The sequence below is a fragment of the Andrena cerasifolii genome, chromosome 7, assembly GCF_050908995.1.
Source record: "Andrena cerasifolii isolate SP2316 chromosome 7, iyAndCera1_principal, whole genome shotgun sequence".
In the NCBI taxonomy this organism is placed as follows: domain Eukaryota; kingdom Metazoa; phylum Arthropoda; class Insecta; order Hymenoptera; family Andrenidae; genus Andrena; species Andrena cerasifolii.
In genome coordinates, this window is record NC_135124.1 from 5,517,475 (window position 1) to 5,541,141 (window position 23,667).

The 23,667-nt window shown below is 40.2% G+C and overlaps 1 protein-coding gene and 1 long non-coding RNA gene across 2 annotated transcripts in view; both read right to left on the reverse strand.

Moving 5' to 3' along the window:
- Positions 1-6,116, reverse strand: part of LOC143371180 (uncharacterized) — a 33,599-nt gene extending 27,483 nt beyond the window's left edge. The window contains exon 1 of the mRNA XM_076816127.1: positions 5,920-6,116. Coding sequence (XP_076672242.1) covers positions 5,920-6,116 — 197 coding nt within the window. The remainder of the gene's footprint in view (positions 1-5,919) is intronic.
- Positions 1-23,667, reverse strand: part of LOC143371528 (uncharacterized) — a 114,228-nt gene that overhangs the window by 76,004 nt on the left and 14,557 nt on the right. The gene's annotated exons all lie outside the window — the stretch shown is intronic.

The window sequence follows — 23,667 nt, forward strand, 5'->3', positions numbered from 1 at the left end:
TTACATCACATTCGGAGAAGGTAAGTCTAATAATTCTGTGAATGGAAGAATATCCACTAGGAATAATGCCCTAGTTAATGAAGTACCGAAGAAATGTAATAGATTCAAATATTTTTCGTAGTGAAAATACCGTGTTTTTTTTTATCAGTATGCGTGTTCTCAATACCGCCTATGGTTTCGATGTAATGTTTGCTACAACTGAGGTAATGAAATTTGCGGAGCAGCCGAAATTAGCTTCGTTTGTCCAGTGTGTAAATCCAAACGTAAAAAAATAAAAGATTTTAAAGATCCTGTTTCTATATTTTTATAATAAAATATTCTTTGAAACCTAATCCTAATTTAAAAAAATGATAAAAAATATTTATGTAGCAAGAAATAATAAAAACACATGGGAAAATAACTTCAAAAACTCGTGAATTAATCAATATTCTACACTTTGTTCAGAACCCGATTTTCTGCATGTCTTATGTTTTTTGAGTCCTAATTAACAATTTGTAGGTTTCAACGATTCTAACTTATGCTGCATGAAACATGATTAATTTCTCTTTACTTTGAAACAAATTGCATATAAAAATATCGATTACTATTTAATTAACAGTGATTTAAGTTTTACTAGGTGATATTAGGTACCATCACCCTATATCTCATTAAGTTTTCGTTTTGGATTTGGTTATAGAACAGGACCATGTTTGTAGAACATTTTTATCTTCATTTTACCTGTCTCATCGGTTTGCGGATACGTTTTAGAGGGCTGAAAAATTAGAAATATGTTTTTTATTTTAGTCCGATTGTATATTTAGGGGGTGAAAACACCCCTCTAAGATGATAAGAAAATGTACAAAATTTTCCTATTGTTAGTTTAATGAATATTACAACATTGTGTATATCAAGTACATACAATATTCGCAGACTAGAACGAGGAATGGAGGCTTAATATAATTGTTTAAACTCGGGATCTGCTTTCTTAAGCCGTCTAGGGGGAGTTGGGGCACTTCGGTTCAAGGGGCACAATGAATTAATATTCTCTTGATATCTAAACTCCATGTCATTTAAGAAGGAACCTGCCGACCGACGAGTTTAGACCGGTTCTGCGCAGGTTGACGCTCATTGGTGCCGGGAGAAGCCACTATTGGCTGTACCCCCACCAACGCTTCTTCGGAGCCAATGAGCCCATTCTACATGCGCGAAACGGGTTCCTTCTTAAATGAATTCTTGTGTAGAAACTGTTACAAGTTCAAACCACGATCACAAGACACCCTATAAGCTACCATCTTCATAGATATAAGATTATAAGCTGATACCCTATAGATATCAAGATAATATTAATGTTTCATTGTGCCCCTTGCATCAAAGTGCCCCAAGTCTCCCTAAACGTTATTTCGCACCTAAGGGGTTAAACTGAAATTTCTAGACGACTCTATCCAGCCCCTCTGAACTGAAGAATAAATCTAAACAGCTCACTCAACGCACGCGACAGACATATTAACAAAAAATATCAAACCACCCCCGCCCCCCCCCTTGGGGATTTAAACAACCCCATTTCTTTAAATCCCCAAAGACGACACACCGCACAGTGGTTATTAGCAGTCAGCAAAACCCCTGGAAATAATTGTGTAAATTATCAGAATGACATAAAAGTTTATACATCGCAGCGTATGGGCTGACGCCTTAATGAATTTTCACTTCTTTCACCTCTCATATCTCAGAAACTAATCGTCACCTCAACCTGAAAATTTGTCCTGATTGATGTCTCATCACAAGCTATCATTTGCCACAAAATTCCGTTCCAAAATCGTGGGACCCAAAAAGGGGCTATTTCTTGGGCCCCTCTGTCGTCAACTTTGACGGCCTATATCCCAATAACCAATCAATATATTTAAGAAATTCAAGCGGTATTTGACGCACTGACATATGTACAACAAATCCACCATAATAGCAAAAAGCCGCTATATACTTCGAGAATTGAATTTTCACCACCTTTTGTCGATTTGGGACCACTGTGCCCCGCGTCTCCAATGAATCGCGACCCCCGGCTTCTCAGCGCCGCTCCATCCCCTGGCGCAGACGTCTGGCCGATTCCTCCAGCGCCGGAGCGTAATTCCGCGAGGAAGCAGGGAAGTCCTGGACGTGGGCCGTCGGGAGCCCCAGCCAGCGGACTCTGGTTCCCGCCGGGCGGAAAAGGGGAGAGAGAGAGAGGTCCGAGAGGCCCGCGGCGGCGTCCGGGCCGGCCGGTGCGAGAGTTCGCCCGCGAGAGATCGAGGAGGAACCTATCGCGACGCGGCCAGACACGGGTGTTGATTATTCTGGTCCTAACACACGTATAAGCGGAGTTCAGGGCGGCGTATAGAAATACTCATTCTAATCATAGGAAATTCCTTTAACAGAGTGACTGGGAGCCACGGAAAGGGGGCCGGTGCGTGTGTGTTGGGGGAGGGCGGAGGGCGAAGGCACAGCAGAGATAGGAGAGAAGGGTGCACCCCTCCCTGAAATTTCACCGACGAGTCAAAGACTGTCGACGACGACGACAACGGCGACGACGCCGACGAAGACGACGACGACGGGGCTGGCTATAAATACCAACCCCTCTGGCCTCTCACTGCATCGCGTCTCTGCTCCCTGCTTTCCTCCCAAGAGAGTTGTCCTCATCCCCACTCCGTCTCTTCCTCTACTCCTCTCTTTTCTCTCTCTCCCCCGCGATATCCCTCCCCCGTTCTCACTCTCCTCTGTCCACCCGTTCCTCGTTCCCTCTTTCTCGATCCCCGTCTGCTCCTTTCCCCGTGGCTTCTTCCTCTTTCACTCCATCTCCATCTTTCCCTCTCGCTTGCTAGACTCTTTGTCCCCCCCTCTCTCTCTCTCTCTCTCTCTCTCCTCCGTATCTTGGTCCCCGGTTCCGTCTCTCTTCCGCCCTCCTTACCTCCGTATGGTTCATGCTCGTACGCCTCTACTCCACAATATGTATTTAAAATAGCTGCATGCTGCAAAATAACTGAAATAGCCGCGAAGGGTCGATGATCCCAGTGGCTCCTACTTCCTGGAACAGGCCGCGTCTCCACGGATTTTCGACGACGACCGCCAACAGACAGCGGCCTGTCGCCACCGGCCGACGCCGACATCCCTTTGTCACGATGTTTGTTGCAACCACCACGTCCGCCGGAGCCACGATCCACGAATCAATCTTGCCTCGCCCGGGACTGGTCGCCGCGAGAAAAAACAGCCCCGCTCCGCGACAATGGAGCCGAGCGCCGTGTTCGGAGCACTGCTGCAGCTGCCCCTGGCAGTTTCGCTGGTAAAGGGGTGGCTTCGCTTGTACGATTCTTTATCGTTGCCGTTCGGAATTTGGCAATAATTTGATCCCAAGATATGACGGCCTGGCGCCGATTCTCAGGCTCTGTCCTACTTCAAACTTCGCAACATACATTTGCAAGTGGGCACAGTGGATTGTTAGAGGATCTTGAATCAGTCTGGCGGAGGCATTGGAAAGAGTATCGAATCGGTGGTAACGAATAATCATTGGATTTCACGCGGAGAAGTTTGAATTATTCTTTCGAACGACACGGACCTAGGTACCTTTGTAATCGTATGTAAAGTCTCTCAAGAGAAAGCCTGAAATAACAGTACTCGTGTCGCTATGGAACTTAAGGGGTTATGCCTAGTCAGGCGGTCGAAAAGAGGCGAATATTTGTGATTTTTTTTTGAAGAAGCGGAAGCGTATATTTTTACAAAACTTTTTGCGATTAAAAGAGCAACATTTAAAGAATATTTGGTAATTTTTTCGTAGAAAAATATTTACGTTTATAATAAAATAAAAAGCGACATCCAAGAAGCATTTTTAAAAAGTTGGTTTTGCGGTGAGCGCTGCCATTCGGAACCAGATTATCTAAAATCAAAAAACAAAAAAGGTTTCGTTAGTATATTAATGTATCCTCAGGTTGGCGGAGAGAATTTTCCGAAATGTTAAGTTAAAACAAAATGGCGGCTATTTAAAGTTGAAATCCTGATTTTTTCCTGCATAAATCAGGATTTCAAAATTAAATAGCCGCCATTTTGTTTTAAATTAATATTTCAGAAATTCCTTCCGTTAAGCAGAGGATACATTAATATACTAACGAAATCTGTTTTGTTTCTTGACTTTAGATAATCTGGTTCCGAATGGCAGCGCTCACGGCAAAACCAAATTTTTAAAAATGCTTCTTGGATGTCGCTTTTTATTTTATTATAAACGTAAATATTTTTCTACGAAAAAATTACCAAATGTTCTTCAAATGTTGCTCTTTTAATCGCAAAAAGTTCTGTAAAAATATACGCTTCCGCTTCTTCAAAAAAAATTCACAAATATTCGCCTCTTTTCGACCGCCTGACTAGGCATAACCCCTTAAAGCAAGTAGCTTACTGTTAACCCAATTAAATAATGTGTCGGAATTAGTTAACGGGTTGGTTAATGGAAATTACGCGTTCTGATTTGTTATAGGATGATGTCAGAAGTTTATTGAATGGCAGACCTGAATATACACCATTAGCTTGCCCATTGTACCATTAAAAAGTGAATCGAGACTCGAACGAGAAAACCGCGTGCTCGTGTTTCCACGCACATTTATCAAAGTGCTGGACGAACTTAATGAACCCTCGCTAGCAGCTGGTTTCCATTTTCAGTTTAAACACGAATCAATCACAGCGAACATAATCTCTTTTAATCGACGAGGCATACAAACGATCGAGACTGGCGAGTGAAGTCTGGTAAATAACATTAACATTATTTTTCTAGAGGGGCAGCAGTGCCATTTTAAGGTCGTTGATTTTACATTTCAAATTTTTACAGTACGCATTAATCGACTAGTTTCTTTTGCAACGGAACTTGCATTTAGGAGCAATTACATTTTTCCTTAAGTGACCCCATCTTGGAGCCACTAAGAAAAGGCCAAGTTTGGGATTTTTTTTGGTTGTATAAATAAAAATATAGGGCTTCGATTTTTTATATTGTTTTAAAGCAATCTTTATTTTGCTAGATTCTTTTTTTGTTTATGAAAAATTGAACGAAATGGCCGTGAACAAAATGACTTCCCGGAGCACTGCAAAAAAACTGGCCCACACTCCCGGGAATGACTGGATCATCTGAGAAGGAAATACAAAATAGATATATGAACAGGAATATATTATCTATAACCCAGCTTAGGATTTTTTGAATATTTCAATTATTCGATTTTTTGCAAGCATTTCAGTGGAAATTGTTATATAAAAAATTCCTCAAACTGCTATAATTTCCAGAATAATTCGAATTTTGCGAAAATCCTACGCTAGATCAAAGATAATATATTACTATTTATATATCTTTTTCGTATTTCCATCTCAGATGATCCAGTCGTTCCCAGGAGTGTGGGCCAGTTTTTTGCAGTGCTCCGGGAAGTCATTTTGTTCACGGCCATTTCGTACAATTTTTCGTAAACAAAAAAAGAATCTAGTAAAATAAAGGTCGCCTTAAAACTATATAAAAAAATCCAAGCCCTATATTTTTATTTATACGACCAAAAAAAAATCCCAAACTCTGTCTTTTGTTAGTGGTTTCAGGGCGGGGTTCCCCCTTAAACGACAAGTCGAAATGCGTACAAACGTTGAGAAATAATTGGATGACAATGCGTTTAATTGCGAGTTCCCCAAGCGGATCCGCGTTGGCTCGAGAGATTGCGAATTTTGATATTCCTAATCGCGGAAATTATGATAATTGTAATCCCTAGTTGGCGACGGGCTCCGATCAGACAGCCACGGGAATCGAGGGACCGAGCGTCATCGATAAAAATATAACGATTTTTCGGTTGGCGGGCGCGTCGCGGGAATTGAAAAAGTGTCTCGTTGGTATCGTCGGCGATGGAATCGCGGCGCCGTGGCACCGCGAACTAAGGGGAATTCGCACGGTATTAAACGTACCTTTGTTCGATGCTCTTTCGACGCGGACGGCGAGACGGAATTATGCTCGCGAGCACGCGAGATTTGTTGCAGCGCTCGCAAATGCGGCTACCGCTGTTGGCGCAGCCTTGACATTGGTCACGTTGCATTTGCATCGCAGAAGGTTGCGGACATTCATGCATGTGAGACCTGTTCGCGCTAATATTTATCACGAGCATTCTCGCTGGAATTGTCGAGGAGCTTCGACGGGCAAAAAGTTGAAATTCGAATGGGCAGTTTTTTGTTTTAAATAATACGTAACGAATAAACGCGTAAAGCCGAGGAGAAGATAAATATGATTTGAATTTGAAAGAGCACGATTTTTAATTCATCGAGTGTATGTACTTTGCGAAGATATTTCTAGTTAATTCCAGCTGGTTGTTTATCATGATAATTTCTGCTGCAAAAGAGGAGAAGCTTCGTCGGGGATTAAGTGAAATTATGAATGGGCGTGTTTTTAAATTATATGCAACGAAAGGATTTGTGGAACTGAAGGAAAGATAATGTAATTTGAATTTAAGGGGACCTGCCGGTCTGGAGCCCCAAAAATAGGTGATCTTTAGGAATTAATTAAAGGAAAACTATAATATTTAATTTAATGGGACTTTTTGCATTGTTTTAAGGATGTCTTAGGCTACAGAAATATATTTTTTGTTTTATAATTAATCATTGCAGACGGCACTGGGGAGTCGTTAAAGTCAAGGCGTCAAAAAATTCGTCCAAAACGGTGGGACCTGTATCTCCAAAAGTTATTATCCGATTCGACTGAAACTTTTTTTATTTTGAAGAATATACTTCTGGCTAGGGGGGAACTACAAAAATTACAAAAATGATATTTTTTTAGAAAATAACGACACTTCAAGTTTGTAATCACTTTTTCCCTATAGTTTTCATGCTTTCAACGCCTTAGAAAATTAGAATTTTTCAATTTTTTGTATTTTTTTCTGGTTTCTTCCCTAGCCAGAAGTATATTCTTCAAAATAAAAAAAGTTTCAGTCGAATTGGATAATAACTTTTGGAGATACAGGTCCCACCGATTTGGATGAATTTTTTTATGCCTTGACTTTAACGACTCCCCAGTGCCGTCTGTAATGATTAATTATAAAACAAAAAATATATTTCTATAATTTAAGACATCCTTAATACAATGCAAAAAGTCCCATTAAATTATATACAGTAGTTTTTCTTTAATTAATTTCTAAAAATTTTTTTATAAAATCAGAATCTAAATTTCGGCCGAAGCCGAGTATTAAAGCTAGTAAATAAAGCGAGTATTAAACCAAGTATTAAAGCTACTACTTGTTTTGTTTTTTAATTCCCAAAAACTTAAGTTCTTTTCAGCCGTCGCACTACGAAGACCCTTTAATTCCTTGAAAGCGTTACTTTGCAATTCGTTTTGGTGGCGAATGTTTGCCCCTATCAGCAGCGTGGAAGCAAGGTGTAAAAGGCGACCGCGACTTTACTGGTAGCGGAGGCCCAGCGTTTAGAGGTCGCCGCGTGGGCGTGCATTGTCAAACTTATCTGCTGCTGCGTTCTTTGTCATTCACGGAGGGGACATTCGTGGCTGGTAGAAATGTCGTGATTGTATTATTTGGAAGCACGCTCGAGGTAAATGCGTGCCCTTTTACGCGGTTGACGTCAATGACGCCGAGCCAAAGTAAATATCGCGATCGGCCGCGTGTGTGCGGCTCGTTTCGTTCTACGTAAATACATATCTGCGTCACGGTTCATTCACTGTCACCGCTATTAAGACCCGAAGTAACGGACACCTCTAATTTTACGCCCACCGCGAGCAGTGGAGCCACCCCGCTCCTGCGACGCACAGATTCACCCCCGCGAAGCCCGGTCTGCGCCCCTCCGGCCCGTTCGATGTCGACTTGCAATCTGGTAAGTGGGCAATTCGGAGCTCCCTCCTCCTTGCGGCGGAACGTCTTTTATAACAGGGACAACGAATAAACCTCGCCGCCAATGTTCTGGCAATTGGACTTGTTAGGTCATCCCATAAGTGGCGCGATTGAATCGGCACGCAGGGTGAGTGATAACCTAATATTCGCGGAGATAGGTACCTGTGTCGGGAATTATTATATGGACCGACTATAGAGTTGAGCTACCATTGCAACTTAAGGGGGTATACCCGTTTGAACCCTCGGAAAATGTATACATTTTGTGGATTTTTTTACAAGTCAACGGTTTGATGCAGATTTCCCGTTTTTTAACTATGTTTACATAGTATTATGAACTACTTATAAAAAAAGTTTCAGTTAAAAAACTATTGTTTTTCGGAAGTTACGGATACATGTCCGAAAGTCTCTCGATTTTAGACGGCTAAACGGTGGCCCTAAAAACTCGCGCTACGTTCAACCAATTTACTTCAAATTTTGCATGCAGAATCATAATAAGATTCCGCATCGTCCAACGAAGGCTTTTTTTATTTCGATTCCCCGTTTATTATTTATAAAGGAAAAAGGTGGATTTTTCTCTTAGAAAAATTTAACTTTACCTTTGATCTCTCACCATTTCTTTATTTTTCAAAATTTTCAAAATCGCCTTCGTTGGACGATGTGGAATCTTATTATGATTCTGCATGCAAAATTTGAAGTAAATTGGTTGAACGTAGCGCGAGTTTTTAGGGCCACCGTTTAGCCGTCTAAAATCGAGAGACTTTCGGACATGTATCCGTAACTTCCGAAAAACAATAGTTTTTTAACTGAAACTTTTTTTATAAGTAGTTCATAATACTATGTAAACATAGTTAAAAAACGGGAAATCTGCATCAAACCGTTGACTTGTAAAAAAATCCACAAAATGTATACATTTTCCGAGGGTTCAAACGGGTATACCCCCTTAAGGGGAGGTTCTGGTCTAGAGCCCCAAAAATAGGTGATATTTAGGAATTAATTAAGGGAAAACTACTGTATATAATTTAATGAGACTTTTTGCATTGTTTTAAGGATGTCTTAAGCTACAGAAATATATTTTTTGTTTTGTAATTTTTTTTTTTAACTGTAATTGTGTAATTGATTAGACATTACTTTCGGTAATCGTTCATTTAGATAGTTGACAAAACCAAATGGTCAACTACCTAGATTAACAATTACAGAAAATAAAGTGTAATTAATTACACAATTACAGTTTAATCGTAATTTGTGATTTGTAATTAGATTACATTTTGCAAAACTCTGTTCTAGCCGTATTATTTCCTAAGTAGTCTGTACGATGAGGCTTATTAAAGCTGCATTTAAAAAATTGCTAAAATAAATGTGAAACATATTCGATATTAATGTAATGATTAAAGGAAGCAATCGATTACCTCGAAAAAGAAAAATTGTATGACAAAATTGTAGGCCTCAGTTTCTATTCATCTTCGCAGGAACAATCAGCCCCATTTCAAGTTATACCGCCAATTCAGTGACACCCTCTATGTCGCCGATAGTGTTGGCTGACCAGGCTACTGGTAGGGCTGAGTCACTGAGGGGTTCGACTGATAAGTTCCACGTGGTAGTTATTTTCAAAACATTATTCATCACCGTTCTGACTGCCCATTTCAGAGTCTAACTTCGTACTTACTCATTTATACAGTCATTCATTCCCTTGCCACAAAATACCGTAGAATAAATATAACTGAAAGCCGCGTGTCGAGTCTATCAGAAAAGGTGCACTCAAGCTTTAGTTCAGATTAAGGGGGAACAACACCTTCAAGCCTGGGAAAAAGTGAATTTTTTAAAAAAAAATTTTAAAATTTTTTTCTATAATTTTTTTTAAATTATATTTTTAATTTTTTTTCTATAATTTTTTTAAAATTATATTTTTAATTTTTTTTAAAATGTTTTTTAATTTTTTTTAATTATTAATTATTAATTTTTTAAATTCTTTTTAAAATTTTTTTTTCTTTTTTTTCTTTTTTTTCTTTTTTAATTTTTAACCCAGACCTAACCCAGACCATACTTCGTAGGAAAGTCATTGATATATGGTTTAAATGTGCATGTAGTGGACAGTATTTTAGAATTTTTGCGTGACAAAATATACAGTTTTAATGAAGTTATAGAGGTCGCTGTAGAGCGCGACGCGTCGAACACGATTTGATAGTTTCCCACTTTATTCACGTCGCGTTCATCTGAGAAAAAAAGGAGCGCATTTTTTTTAATCTATATTAATTTAGTTACAGTTAAGCGCACGGAAAATAAAAATAAATTATTTTTACTATTTTTTCCACCCCAAAATATATTTTTTCCTTAAACTGACTCGAAATTTTAGAACTTTCTCCTTTAAGCTCCGCCATTTCTCCAAAAATTATTGTAATTAAATTTCCGCGCGCTTAACTGTAACTATATTAATATAGATTAAAAAACCTCTCTCCTTTTTTTCCTCAGATGAACGCGACGTGAATAAAGTGGGAAACTATCAAATCGTGTTCGACGCGTCGCGCTCTAACGGCGACCTCTATAACTTGATTAAAACTGTATATTTTGTCATACAAAAATTCTAAAATACTGTCCACTGCATGCACGTTTAAACCCCGTGTCAATGACTTTCCTACGAAGTATGGACATCTAACAAAAAATTGTTAAAAATTGCACTTTTTTCCGGGCTTCAGGGTGTTGTTCCCCCTTAAGTTATAAAAATCATATTACAGTGTTTTGTATAAAAACAACAACAGTGATCGAAATAAATGATATAATTACTGTACAGGGTGTCCCACTCAATTTTAGGACTTTCCTTGAACTTCACAAAAAATTGTTTCAGACAAAAGTTGCCCAGCTTCCTTTGTCTTCTCATATGTAATTTGTGTTCTCCTTTGTAACTTATATATAGTCGCCAGATTTGTCGTAATACAAAATATTAAACAACTGCTATAGTTCCACATAAAAAACAGACGGTAACATGCATCTCTCCGAAAATAATATTGGAAATTAAGCAATGGATACTAAAAGCACATCTGTAGTTTTAATTCTTAATTTATTTAAGACACTCGGAAGGCAGCGTCATTACGCTCCGAAACGGTCCGGCAGAAAGAAGTCTCGCGGAGAGATTCGTCAAGCACTCGGATCCTATCGATTGGTCTCGCTATCGATACAAACATCCTGACATAAACATTTCACCCCTGTCCTCTCGTGCATTCCACGAAGTAATATAAAAGATAATTTTCGCACCGATGAACTTCATTAGTCAAACAAAACCAACAAAGGAATTCTGGGTTAGGGAAGTTACGCGCACTTAAATATAGTTGAACTTTGCCTGAAACAATTTTTTGTAAACTTCAAGGAAGGTCCTAAAATTTTGTGGCGACACTTACGAGGGAATTTAAATTTCAATATTGCGAAGTGCTACTCAACTGCAGTAGCAAGTACATCCGCCTGCTTGAACTTATCTCCTGAAAGAAGGCACCACTGCGCAATATTGAAATTCAAATATCTCCCAATCAAATGGATTTTCGACATAAATAGCCTAATACTTTTTCGTCGGAAATGACGAGCTGACTCGAAAGGCGTATTAAAAAATGTATAATTACATTTAAAAAAACAAACTTGACCTTCATATGTCCTCTACGTGTCCACCCACAAAAAACCTTATTACCCCAACTTATTCCACCTTCGAAACCATACAACTTTCATTCGAAACATTTGTCTGTGTAATCAACGGTTTCGAAGATATTCGAGAGGGTCGATTTAAACGAGTCATCTTGTATAATTAGCTCGTGTGTAGGGAACTCAATCCCGGGATCGTAATCCCGGGATCCCGGCTGTTTTTTGGATTCCTTTTTTATATTTTTCAGTTGTACATAAAGTAATTTACGTTTTTAACAATTCTCGAAATTCTCTGGATAAGTTTATAACTTGATATATCAAATCCCGGGGAGTTTTAGGTTCCCGGGATCCCGGCTGTTTTTTGGATTCCATTTTTATATTTTTCAGTTGTACATAATGTAATTTACGTTTTTAAAAATTCTCGAAATTCTCTGGATAAGTTTATAACTTGATATATCAAAACCCGGGGAGTTTTAGGTTCCCGGGATCCCAGCTGTTGTTTGGATTCCATTTTTATATTTTTCAGCTGTACATAAACTAATTTACGTTTTTAAAAATTCTGGAAATTCTCTGGATAAGTTTATAACTTGATATATCAAATCCCGGGAGTTTTAGGTTCCCGAGATCCCAGCTGTTTTTTGGATTCCATTTTTATATTTTTCAGCTGTACATAAACTAATTTACGTTTTTAACAATTCTCGAAATTCTCTGGATAAGTTTATAACTTGATATATCAAATCCCGGGGAGTTTTAGGTTCCCGAGATCCCAGCTGTTTTTTGGATTCCATTTTTATATTTTTCAGCTGTACATAAACTAATTTACGTTTTTAACAATTCTCGAAATTCTCTGGATAAGTTTATAACTTGATATATCAAAACCCGGGGAGTTTTAGGTTCCCGGGATCCCAGCTGTTGTTTGGATTCCATTTTTATATTTTTCAGCTGTACATAAACTAATTTACGTTTTTAAAAATTCTCGAAATTCTCTGGATAAGTTATAACTCATTTTCATTCCTATTTTCATTTTCATTCTCATCTTCATTTCCATTTTCATTGTACATTTTTCATTTCTCATTACTCATTCTTCACCTATATTTTTTCATTTTTCTCTCCATTGTTAAATATAATTTGATATAGTATGCATATATTTAGATTTATTTGTATTCAACACGCATAATTTGATGTATCCTTGCTATATAATGGGTTTTAACCCGTTTATGATTAATAAATAAATAAATAAATAAATAAATAAATAACTTGATGTATCAAATCCCGGGAGTTTTAGAATCCAAAAAACAGCCGGGATCCCGGGATTGAATTCCCTACTCGTGTGGTACTACCACTGTGCACTGAAGTATTCGGCGAGGAAAGAGTGACTTTAGCCTTTAGCTACCAAAACGGGAAGAAAGTTGGACTTTGGGCCGAGATTGAAGTAGAACGTGGTTACGAGTATGAAAATTGAGTTTGGAAGCACCCAGTTGCCAGATGAACGCTATCAGCTGGTCCATTTCGTGACTCGCCGATACCGACGGGCGAGGGGTGGCTTCGCTTTTAATTTCCACTCCAACTCTCCATTGGCTAGGTCAGGTGTTGCGCGACAGCTCCGCCGCGATCAACATTCCCTAATTCGCGATCGGCGCCCCCTTTATCAGTCGCGCCCTCGCGGTTCCTCGCGACCTCTAATCCCGTCCACCTCTTTGTGCGCGTAAACTCGGAGCTTCGGGGGAGAGATCCGGGCTTCTTTCAATCCCGACGGAACGAGGCTTAAAGCCCGAGCCACGGGTCCGTCCTCCCTAACGATCATTCATCCTTTCTCACCCTCGATCTCGGAATGAAAGAATACAGACAGCGGGAGAAAGAGGAGCACCTGGGGAGGGGAGAGAAAAGGGAGAAAATAGGGGGAGCGCGGGGTCGGGTGCGCGGGAGAGGGGGGGTGGGTGGGATAAGGAACAAAAAAAAAAATGAAAAGTAGAAGGAAAGAAGGAGGAGGCGAAGAAGGAGGAAAAGAAGAAGAGTAGGAACTCTCGTAAAATCGATTCGACCCGTGAGAGAGAGACCACCAAAGAGACGGCAGACGCCTCGCCGCTGAGAGACGAGGAATGGGAGGGGGATCTTGGACGCGCTCCTGGATCGACCGCGAACAAAGTCTCGCATTGTGCTGGGAGCGGAGGCCCGGCCTGCTGGGAATGGTTAAGTGATAATAATAACAGTACGAATTTTTGGAATAGTTTATACCGGCTGGGGGCCGCGGAGGACGGGGAGGGGGGGGGGTGAGGACCGTAGGAGAAGGAGGCTGCGGAGTACGGAGGTAGGAGCCGCCGAGGAGGAAGAGGAGGCAGGCGAGGCGCGGAGCGCGGTGCGACGACGCGGAGGACGGAGGACGTAGCAGATAGAGGAAGATACCGTGGGGGAGAACGAAAGAATGAAAGAACGGAGGAAAGAAAGAAAGAAAGAAAGAAAGAAAGGAAGGAAGGAAGGAAGGAGAAAAGTAAGCAGGGGGTGGGGGGGGGGAGACGGGGTGGCGACGACGAGAGACGATACCCGAAGAGCCACTCTCTGTGCTCTTATACACGAGCGGTCGATGAGAATGCTCGGTGGGGGTGGTCGCGGCGGAACAGAGGGGAAAGGGTGCCGGTGCGGCGGTGCCGGCGCAGGGGGGACGGGTGGCGCGGGGGGAGGGGGAGGAGGCAGCTGAAGGAGGAGGCGGAGGAGGACGAGGCGGAGGAGGCGACGGCACCGATGGAGGAGAAGGAGGCACGCTAAGGATCGGGTGTGGATGGAAGGAAGAGGAAGGAAGAGGAAGGAACGGGGACGGATCGCGCGGCGCAGCAGGCGAGCGAGGGGAAGGAAGGCCTCGGGAGGAACGCGAGCGAATGAGAAAGAGGGAGAGGAGAGGCAGCGGAGGGAAGAGACGAGAGCCGTGGGTAGGGCGAGGGAGAAGCGCGAGGGGGGAGCCAAGTGAAGCCAAGTGAAGTGAAGTGGGGCCGCGGGACGGACGCGGTGGCATTGACCTCGTATAGTAAGTAAGGTAATGTGAACAAGCACGCCTTTCCTCTCTCTCTCTCTCTCTCCTTCGTTCCTCCCTCCCTCCCTCCCCCTCTCGCGCTCGCCCTCTCCCTTCCGTTCGTCCCTTTTCCCTGGTCCCTCTCTCTGTCTCTCTTTCTCTCTCTCTCTCTCTCTCTCTCTCTCTCTCTGTCTTCTGCCTGCGTTCCCCGTTTCTCCGTTGCCGCTTCACGCTCGCAGCCAAAGGGTTCCCATCGGATATTGTTCGGTCGGTACAGGAGGGTGACCTCAGGGTGGACAGCGACCTCGAAAGCACCTTCTATCGGCTCGCTTCCAGAGTCATCATCGCCGTTGGAACGCTAATCGCGCGGCGAACGCGCGTGGACGAGCAACGAACCCGTCCGAGGAACGAATTTCGAATCGGGGTGCCCGCTCGCGCGCTTCATCTGGCCACTGTCGACGGACGGCAGCGTTGCCCCAGTGATCGATGGACACTTTTCGCCAGGGCCTGAAACGTTGGACTCCATTGGCCTGACCCTTGCCGCTGAAACTTTCGAAATTTTGTATCGTTCACTTCTCGGTGGTTGAGTCTTGGCCTTCATGAGGGTGTTAGATCGCGGGACGCAAGTGGAACGCGCCAGTGGACGTCAACGGGGCTGTTCGCAAGGGCGGAATTGTTAAAATGAAAGAAACCAAGTAGCTGAGAGTGCCAAACTTGCTTGATATTGAAAACCATGTTTAGATACTACATTTAGAGTTGTAATACGATAGGTTCGTTAAAAGGATGTTCACTGGAGAATTCAGGGTTTTCTGAACAGTTTAGAATTGGGAAATGTTTGTAAGGAATACGAATTCAGAATCATAGAAACAGATCCTGCTTCCAATGAAGTATGTAATCTAATCTAACTCCATGTACATGTAGTTTGAACTTTGCTATGAACTCGCGATTTGTTTAAAATTTAAACCTGCCCAGCTTCTTGTCACAGATATAGGCCCTGTTGCAAAGTACCATAGTGTTCTGTTACAAAGTTGGTTACCGTCATAACCGGGCCGTCCTAATTTTGGTGATTTCTTACCCCCTCCCTCCCTCGGTACAAGAATTCCTAAGATTTTATATTCTAACCCCCTTCCCTTATTTCTTACGAAATATTTTTCGCGTTGCATTTTTTTCAGTTATTAAAATTCTTATTTATATAACTCATTTAACTCAGCTTCGGGAAATTTAAACTGAAGTTACGATTGTGGAACATTAATGACAGAATTCGTAATTCTTCTTTTTAGAAAGGTCTCTGAATGCTCGAGGAGATTTACATATTAATTGTATTCGTATAATTTGAATTGTAATAACGATTAGAATTACATGTGTGGACTTAAAGTTCGTCGCTTGTGGATTGTCGATTATGGATCCAATCCTCAACTGATTCTGGGAGTGAATTTTCAAAGCTTTCTTCAGCATCCACCTCGTTCTCAGGAATCCGCTCTGCATCTTCTGCTCCTGTGCTCTTGTCTCGCAAGATACACAGTCGTCTTCTTCGTTGCGCCGAGCTTCTACTCGGAATTTTTTTCACGACTAACAAACCAAATTATCGAACGTGTGTGCGATGAAGTATTGTTTTTTAAGCTACTCATTTTGAAACTTGGGTTAAAGAAATGGATACTTTTACTGATCTACCAATATTATGGCCAATATTATTGTACAAATTGACAAGAAATGATGCACCCCGTTTCAGCAGATTGTTTCAAATTTTATGACAATTTAAACAGTGACAGTAGGATTGCTGAAAATATAGACTGCTTCAAAATAGAACGTCTAGACTTTCATGTGGATGACACGGGAAAGTTAAAAATAATATTAATCAATAATAATCTTCAAACTAAATTTACTCGCAAGGGAAGATCACCAACCCGGAAAGTAAAAAAATTACGAAACTTTGGGGATGTGTAAATGATATATAGATATGTATTATACATTTCTTTTGCTGCCCAAATTTACTTTAAGGGGGTGAAATTCACCTCCGAAAATCCGGCTATGTTCGGATTTTGTGTTATAACTCGTGAACTGCAAAATAATTTATTCACCAAATGATAGATCTAATTAAAAGAAGTGACTTTTGACTTGAAACTTTTATTCTATCCCTTACAGTTTGCGAGTTATAACGCAAAAATAAAAATAGCCTGATTTTCAGGGGTCAATTTCACCCCCTTAGAGTGAATTTGTACAGCAAAAAAAAAGCGTAATACATACCTATATATTAAAAAAATTTGGAAAAATATTCATGTCTGCAGGTTCCTTTTTCTCCTAAAAATGATCGTATGATTATATAGGTAATCATATAATCATATAATCATTTTTAGGAGAAAAAGGAACCTGCAGACATGACTATTTTTCCAATTTTTTTTACAGTTGTGTTTGGTTAGTCAACAGACAACTATCCCGCACCCAGGCCAACAGAAAATTCAAATTTAAATTTTCACCTGTATAGTATGATTACATAATCACTTTTAGGAGAAAAAGGAACCTGCAGATATGAATATTCTTCCAAAAAAAAAAATTTTACAGTTGTGTGTGGTTAATCAGAAGCCAATTATTCCGCACCTAGGCCAACTGAAAATTCAAATTTAAATTTCCGCCTATATACTATGATTACATAATCATTTTTAGGAGAAAAAGGAACCTGCAGATATGACTATTTTTCCATATTTTTTTTACAGTTGTGTTTGGTTAGTCAACAGACAACTATCCCACACACAGGCCAACTGAAAATTCAAATTAAAATTTTTCACCTATATAGTATGATTACATAATCATTTTTAGGAGAAAAAGGAACCTGCAGACATGAATATTTTTCCAAAATTTTTTTACAGTTGCGTTTGGTCAGTCAAAAGGTAACTATCCCGCACCCAGGCCAACTGAAAATTCAAATTTAAATTTTCCGCTCCGCCCTACTAAATATCCCCAGTTTCATAATTTTTTGAATATCCGGGTTAGCGATCTTCCCTCGTCAGTTTCAGATCATCGAGGGTTGGTAACTTTCGGCATAACTCCCCCACATACACACATATAACCCATCCCCGCTTCCTGCAGTCTCTACAATCACACCTCACCTCCATTACCTACACTTCGGTGCTCTTATCAATGAAGTTAATTCAACAAGTTATTCCTCCCAGCGAACAGCACACCCAACGAAACGTACTCAACTACTACAAGCAATAAATATCACTTGACTCTGTCGCGGAAATCCAAAAAATGTTTAAAGACTCGATAAACCCCACCTGCAGCGAAGTACGTTGCAGCGAAGATTGCGCGAAATCACCGATAAGTTGCACAGAACTTGGACACTTGCGTTCGACCTTCTTCGTTCCGTCGTTAAACAGGGAGGAGATACGCCTCTGCGAAGTATGCATTCACTTACTTGCCCCGCGTTACTCGGTGCCCTGTGTCTTCGAATACTTTCCTGTCGAAGGACTGCGATCGGGTATCCTCCATTATACCTCGCCTCTCGCGGAAGGATTCTCAAAGTTGCGCGCGGAGGAAAGTGTGCAGGTAGCGCGCAACAACAGCTATCGCGGCCTCCTTCAATCAGGAAAAGGATTCCCACGGGATATTGTTCAGTCGGTGGATATAGGCGGTCGACCTTTAAGCTATTCAGTCACCTCGCCAGCTCCTGACGTTCGATCCTCAACGTCCTGCTCCCTCCTGCGGCTAGAATACAGGAACGGGAACCTGAGTCTCTCAATTATTCGTTAGCATCGTTCGCCATTGTTGATACCGAGTCGATTAGTTCACACATTTCTCTGCTGGAACGAATCAGCTGGAGGGTGGAATCTGTTTCTTTCACAGTGTGCTGCTCGGCTGGGTAAATTTTCTTCGCTACGGGGGTTTATGCTTGAAAATACAACGCTACCTTGTTATTGTTGCGTGAGATCTTATCAACCATCCCTCCCTCAGTTTCCCAACTTAATTTGCCTCTTGGTGTCAAATTGACACAATGGTAAACAGTCAATATAACGAAAAGATAAATAGTGTTGAGTTTGCAAATTCCTTTGGTGAGAATAAAAAATTAAACTTCTGTATATTCTGGCATAGGATTGTCCATATCGTTCGCAAATAATATTAGCCTCACGAAGCCTCAGGCAAATTTAACTACATGTGACAGAATATCATCAGGTCTGTGAGGAAAGTTTGCCAAATTGAGGGGTCTGTCATTTAAGGGGTCTCCCTAGTTCGACGCTTTGGAAATAAAGCACTTTTTGGGAATTTCAGCACATTCTCCGAATGTCAATTAATAAATATACAAAGTTTGGAATTATAATACTCGATACTTTTCGTTTAAATAATTCCTAAAAATTGCCTTATTTTCAGAGCGTCGAACTAGGGGGGCTCCTTGAAGCTCCTCTGTTGCAGAACACTGCAGCTTTTGAAGATCCTATGTGTACTTGCTCGTTGATATATTATCGTGGGAACGTTGCTGCTTTATATTGCTACATGTGACTGTGTGGAGGAACTTATGTAAATTGATGAATGTGATTGTGTGCAAAGCAGGAAGTTGTATGGAGAACTCTTGTTAGTACAGTAATTGTTACGTTAGGGAAGTCTCAAGGATAATTACTTTTTTTCTCCAATAACATGTTATACTTTGTATTTTCATTCTGATAAAGTCGGGATGAAATGATCTTCTAAATTCTCGGCTTAGTAAGAAGTTGAAACTAAAAAGTTCAATTACCCTTTGCAAAGATGCACTTGTAATACAGTATAGAATTAAAGTCGCGTTTATTATTTAAATAACGTTACGTGACAGACCTTTCGACTTGCTTCCAAGCAATTATTCCGTGTGACAAAAATTATAACATGCTATAAAAGAGTGGACTGTCTTTGGGGCTTTCCTAAGGCTTTCAGTGGAAGGACAATTTTTTTTCTGAATACAACGCCCCTCTTGAATAGAATATTTTTTTGAATAAATATTCTGCATACGCCCTAAAATTTTGACGGCACTTGTATCAACCACTGTTTAAGGGGGTAAACCTAGTCAGGAGGCCGAAAAAGGGCGAATTTTTTTTAAAAAGCTGAAGCATATATTTTTATAGAACTTTTTGCACTTAAAAGAGCAACACTTAAAGAATATTTGGTAATTTTTTTGTAGAAAAATATTTACGTTTATAATAAAAATACAACGACATCCAGGAAGCTTTTTTAAAAACGGTGAGCAAGATATCTAAGAAATTACAGTACCAATCTTTCTGAAAATTTGTGGGCTTATTTTTTATATAAAAATCTACTGAATTGGGATTTTTTTGCATTTTATAGTTTCGATTATATCAACGAAAAATGGCTTCATGGATATCATTAATAACCTTTTTTCGTTGATAAAATCGTAACTATGCAATGGAAAAAAAATTCAGAAAGTTTGGTGCAGTAGTTTTTAAAAAGGCTTCTTGGATGTCGTTGTATTTTTATTATAAACATAAATATTTTTCTACGAAAAAATTACCAAATGTTCTTTAAATGTTGCCTTTTAAAGTGCAAAAAGTTCTGTAAAAATATATGCTTCCGCTTTTTTTAAAAAAAATCACAAACAGTCGCCTCTTTTCGGCCTCCTGACTAGGTACAACCCCTTAAGAATCATCCCTTGTATTATAGTGCCAAATCTCACCCACATTTTCCACCACAGTGCACCACACTTTCGCTTGAATTTAATCAGTATACTACCACAGCACCTCGCCCTCCCTAAATTGCTATGTTATACTAGTCAATGTCCTTAAAATACTTCGTCCAACTCTAGCTGCATACTTTACCACGGACGAAATGTCATGGCGAACGTAAGTCCACAAACGCTTTCTTCTCAAGTTTATAGTTCTTGAAAGTTACGTCAGAGTGTACGTAGTGTTCCAAGTGATCTCTTTGAGCAAGGATGTGAGTTTCACGTCGTTCCTAAAGTTACACCAAACGATGTGGCCAATCCTTTGCACTGTAGGGTTAAAGGCCTTCTACGTTGATGATTAGTCTTCAACAAATTGGTGATAAAAATGAAGTACTTGAGGGTAATCGCAGAACTTTGGATCCAAAAGTATTTGGACCAGCCACAGTCTAGGTAATAATATATTTCGCAAGTAATTTCTTTTAGCTGCAGCATAATATAATAGTCTACTCCAGAGATTGTCTGTAAAAGTATAGAAATCGTCATGTTATATTAAATAAACCCTCTAAAAAATGTAATTAATTGTATGTAACGATTAGGAACGTTCGATAACCTTAGTAGCATTTCTGGTTGGCCCACAGTATCCCCAAGTTGGGAATTAATTGGCCATCAAATGCCAACAATAAATGCTACTAGGGAAAGGATTTAATGGTTAGGTTTTTGAACTTAAATTATAAATTTTAATTAACTAGACACTTAAAAGAGATAACTAACGGTCAGTATTATTTTACAAAGGCCAGGTTAAATATTAAAAAAATAGAGAAAACACGTACTTGCAAAGGGAGTATTTATATTACAATTTTAAATCAGTAAGGAAAAGTTAGGGTATCGAAAAGTTATTTTCTTCACTATGCATGTCTATTTTGTATCTATACTGCTAGGATATGGACGTGTGTATTCGAAATGTCATTCTTCATCAAATATCCAAAATTTGTGTTAATATCTATCATATGTTTTGAGATATTTAACGTGTTACAATCGCACCCCTGTTACTACTGCCCCCGGTCTACCCTACTCTTGGACTTTGAGCCTTAAAGCGTAAGTCTTCACTCTTAAAATATTTTTACCAAAGTGAAAATGAACCCGAATCCACGCTCAGATTTTACACGAGACTTTTCCATCTCGAGACAAAAATCTCGGCGACAATAAAATGGAAATAAAAGAATAATAATAATGGAGATTCAAGCTTCACGCGAGACGCGATATTTTTGTCTCATCGTGGATTTGCACCTTTAGCCCTTGCTACTAGACGAGCGAGTACGGATTCAGACTTTGAAATGGTAAGTGAGCACGGTGATGAATAATACGTTTGGGAAATGGCTGCTATAAGGAGCTTATCAGCTGGTCCGACTCTAGTGAGTCAGAGCTACGAAAGATTAGTCAGTTAACATAATCAAATGGACACTGAATCGAAAAATATTTCTTTTCTCGAGAATTCTGCATACTCTCTGTAGCAAGACTGCGGTCATTGTTTTGGTAATTAAATCGGGACATATTCCGAAATTTGTTGCTACCGAGCTCTCGTTCTTCTACGAACCTAAGCTATATCAACTCCAATTATAATGTGGTAAGAATGAATTTTCTGCAAGCCGCTTATAAATTACTACACTCAGTTACACTGTCGTTCATAAGTATTAGGTCACCTACTCTGTATGAAATAATTGTGAACAACGTAGCAAATTTATTGAAGAACTCTAATAAATTTTCCTTTATTTGGTATTTTAAGTTAAAAAGAAATAAAAGCAGAATTCAATCTGTACCACATGGCAGTGTATAGTATACTCGTAAATTCATATAATATGCAACACATTGTATATCGTTATAGAGAAGGTTCGCGATAAAGGCACTGAGTTCATTTACTATTTCCATCCACTTGTCTATACATGAAAGCGCTGTTGTAGTATTTTGTGTCCGAACAACGAGGCTTCGTGACATCAGGGTTCGACATGAACTAGCTGACCAAAATACTCTTATTGTACTATTATTGGGATATGCTAACTACGACAGTTGCGCTGTGTTACCAATGCTAAGTGTCAACTATATAACAGCACACATTCTCATCATTATTCGGTACCCAATTTTCGTTTACATCCGCCGCCGTATCGGAGCACTGCCACATAACGTCCCCATATCTGCCACGATTTGCATTCGGTATTCAATCGCTGGAATTGTTCCACCAATGCGCAATCTCCAAGAGTTAGAACTTGGAAAGAGTGGGTGAATTTGCTGACACCTCCACTTAGGGTCTTTTTCAAATTTCTTTTTCTTTTTACATTTTTCCACCTACCACTAATTCTGTCAATTAATCCACCTACCACAAGGGTTGCATAGCCAGCGCGGAGAATTAAAGGATTAGCAATTCCTCGTTAGTTTCTCGCGTAATAAAAGGCCTTAACGTTCCACGGTTTGCCGTCGGTGTCATTGCCGAAATGTTTGCTAATTCTGCCGAAACGGGCACGTATTGGTTTATTGAACGTCGAGGTGAAGGATTTCGATTGGACGTTCCAGAACGAACGCTCGATTGAAGAGGCGACGGTAGCCCAGTGAACCGACGACGTACCTTATCTCTGTCGGTGCTCGTTATCAGCGAACGGCGCTGATAGTGTTTAAAAGCACGGCCCCACGATAGGAACGGCGAGAGGACGAATTGCTGGTGCCGCGTCGCCGTTCCGCGCAAGTACGCGCGGGCACGTATGCGCTCGGCGCAGATGTCTTTACGAGCGAATGATGCATGCGTTCACGGTGAGCACCGATGCGCATACCAGGAAGAATCCCGATGCGTAGCGCCGCGGAGAGCGCGCGGCTTCGGGCTACTTGTGCACACAACGCTGCTGCTTGTAGGGAAACCCGGCACTGTGCGGCTGCGTGGGTGGATACTCTTGAAACGCGTCTGATCGGGACCTGAGAAATCCTCCGATATCCACAGTTAATGATTCTTTGAAGAATATGGCGTAGAAGACTTAGAATCAGTTGTTTCTTCTTTGTATACTTACCTATGGGTAGAAGTGGGTGTAGCGTTTATTGGTGGGTAACTAGTTTTGTTAAGGGTTAGGGAAAATAGTTTAAAGTAGTTTAAGATGTTTCCCTTTGGAAATGATTCTAATTATCTTCATCGAAGATTTTAGAAGGTATTGATGATGAAATAAAATATGTTTCTGTTAATTGACGAATTATTAGGAACTGCAAGCTTTGGGGCTGTTACGAATATTCGAATAATCGAAGTATTCGAATATACGAATATTCGAAAAATCGAAGTATTCGAATGTACGAATATACGAATGTACGAATATACGAATATACAAATCTATGAATAATCGAAGTATTCGAATATACGAATATTCGAATAATCGAGGTATTCGAATATACGAATATTCGAATAATCGAGGTATTCGAATATACGAATATTCGAATAATCGAGGTATTCGAATATACGAATATTCGAATAATCGAGGTATTCGAATATACGAATATTCGAATAATCGAGGTATTCGAATATACGAATATAT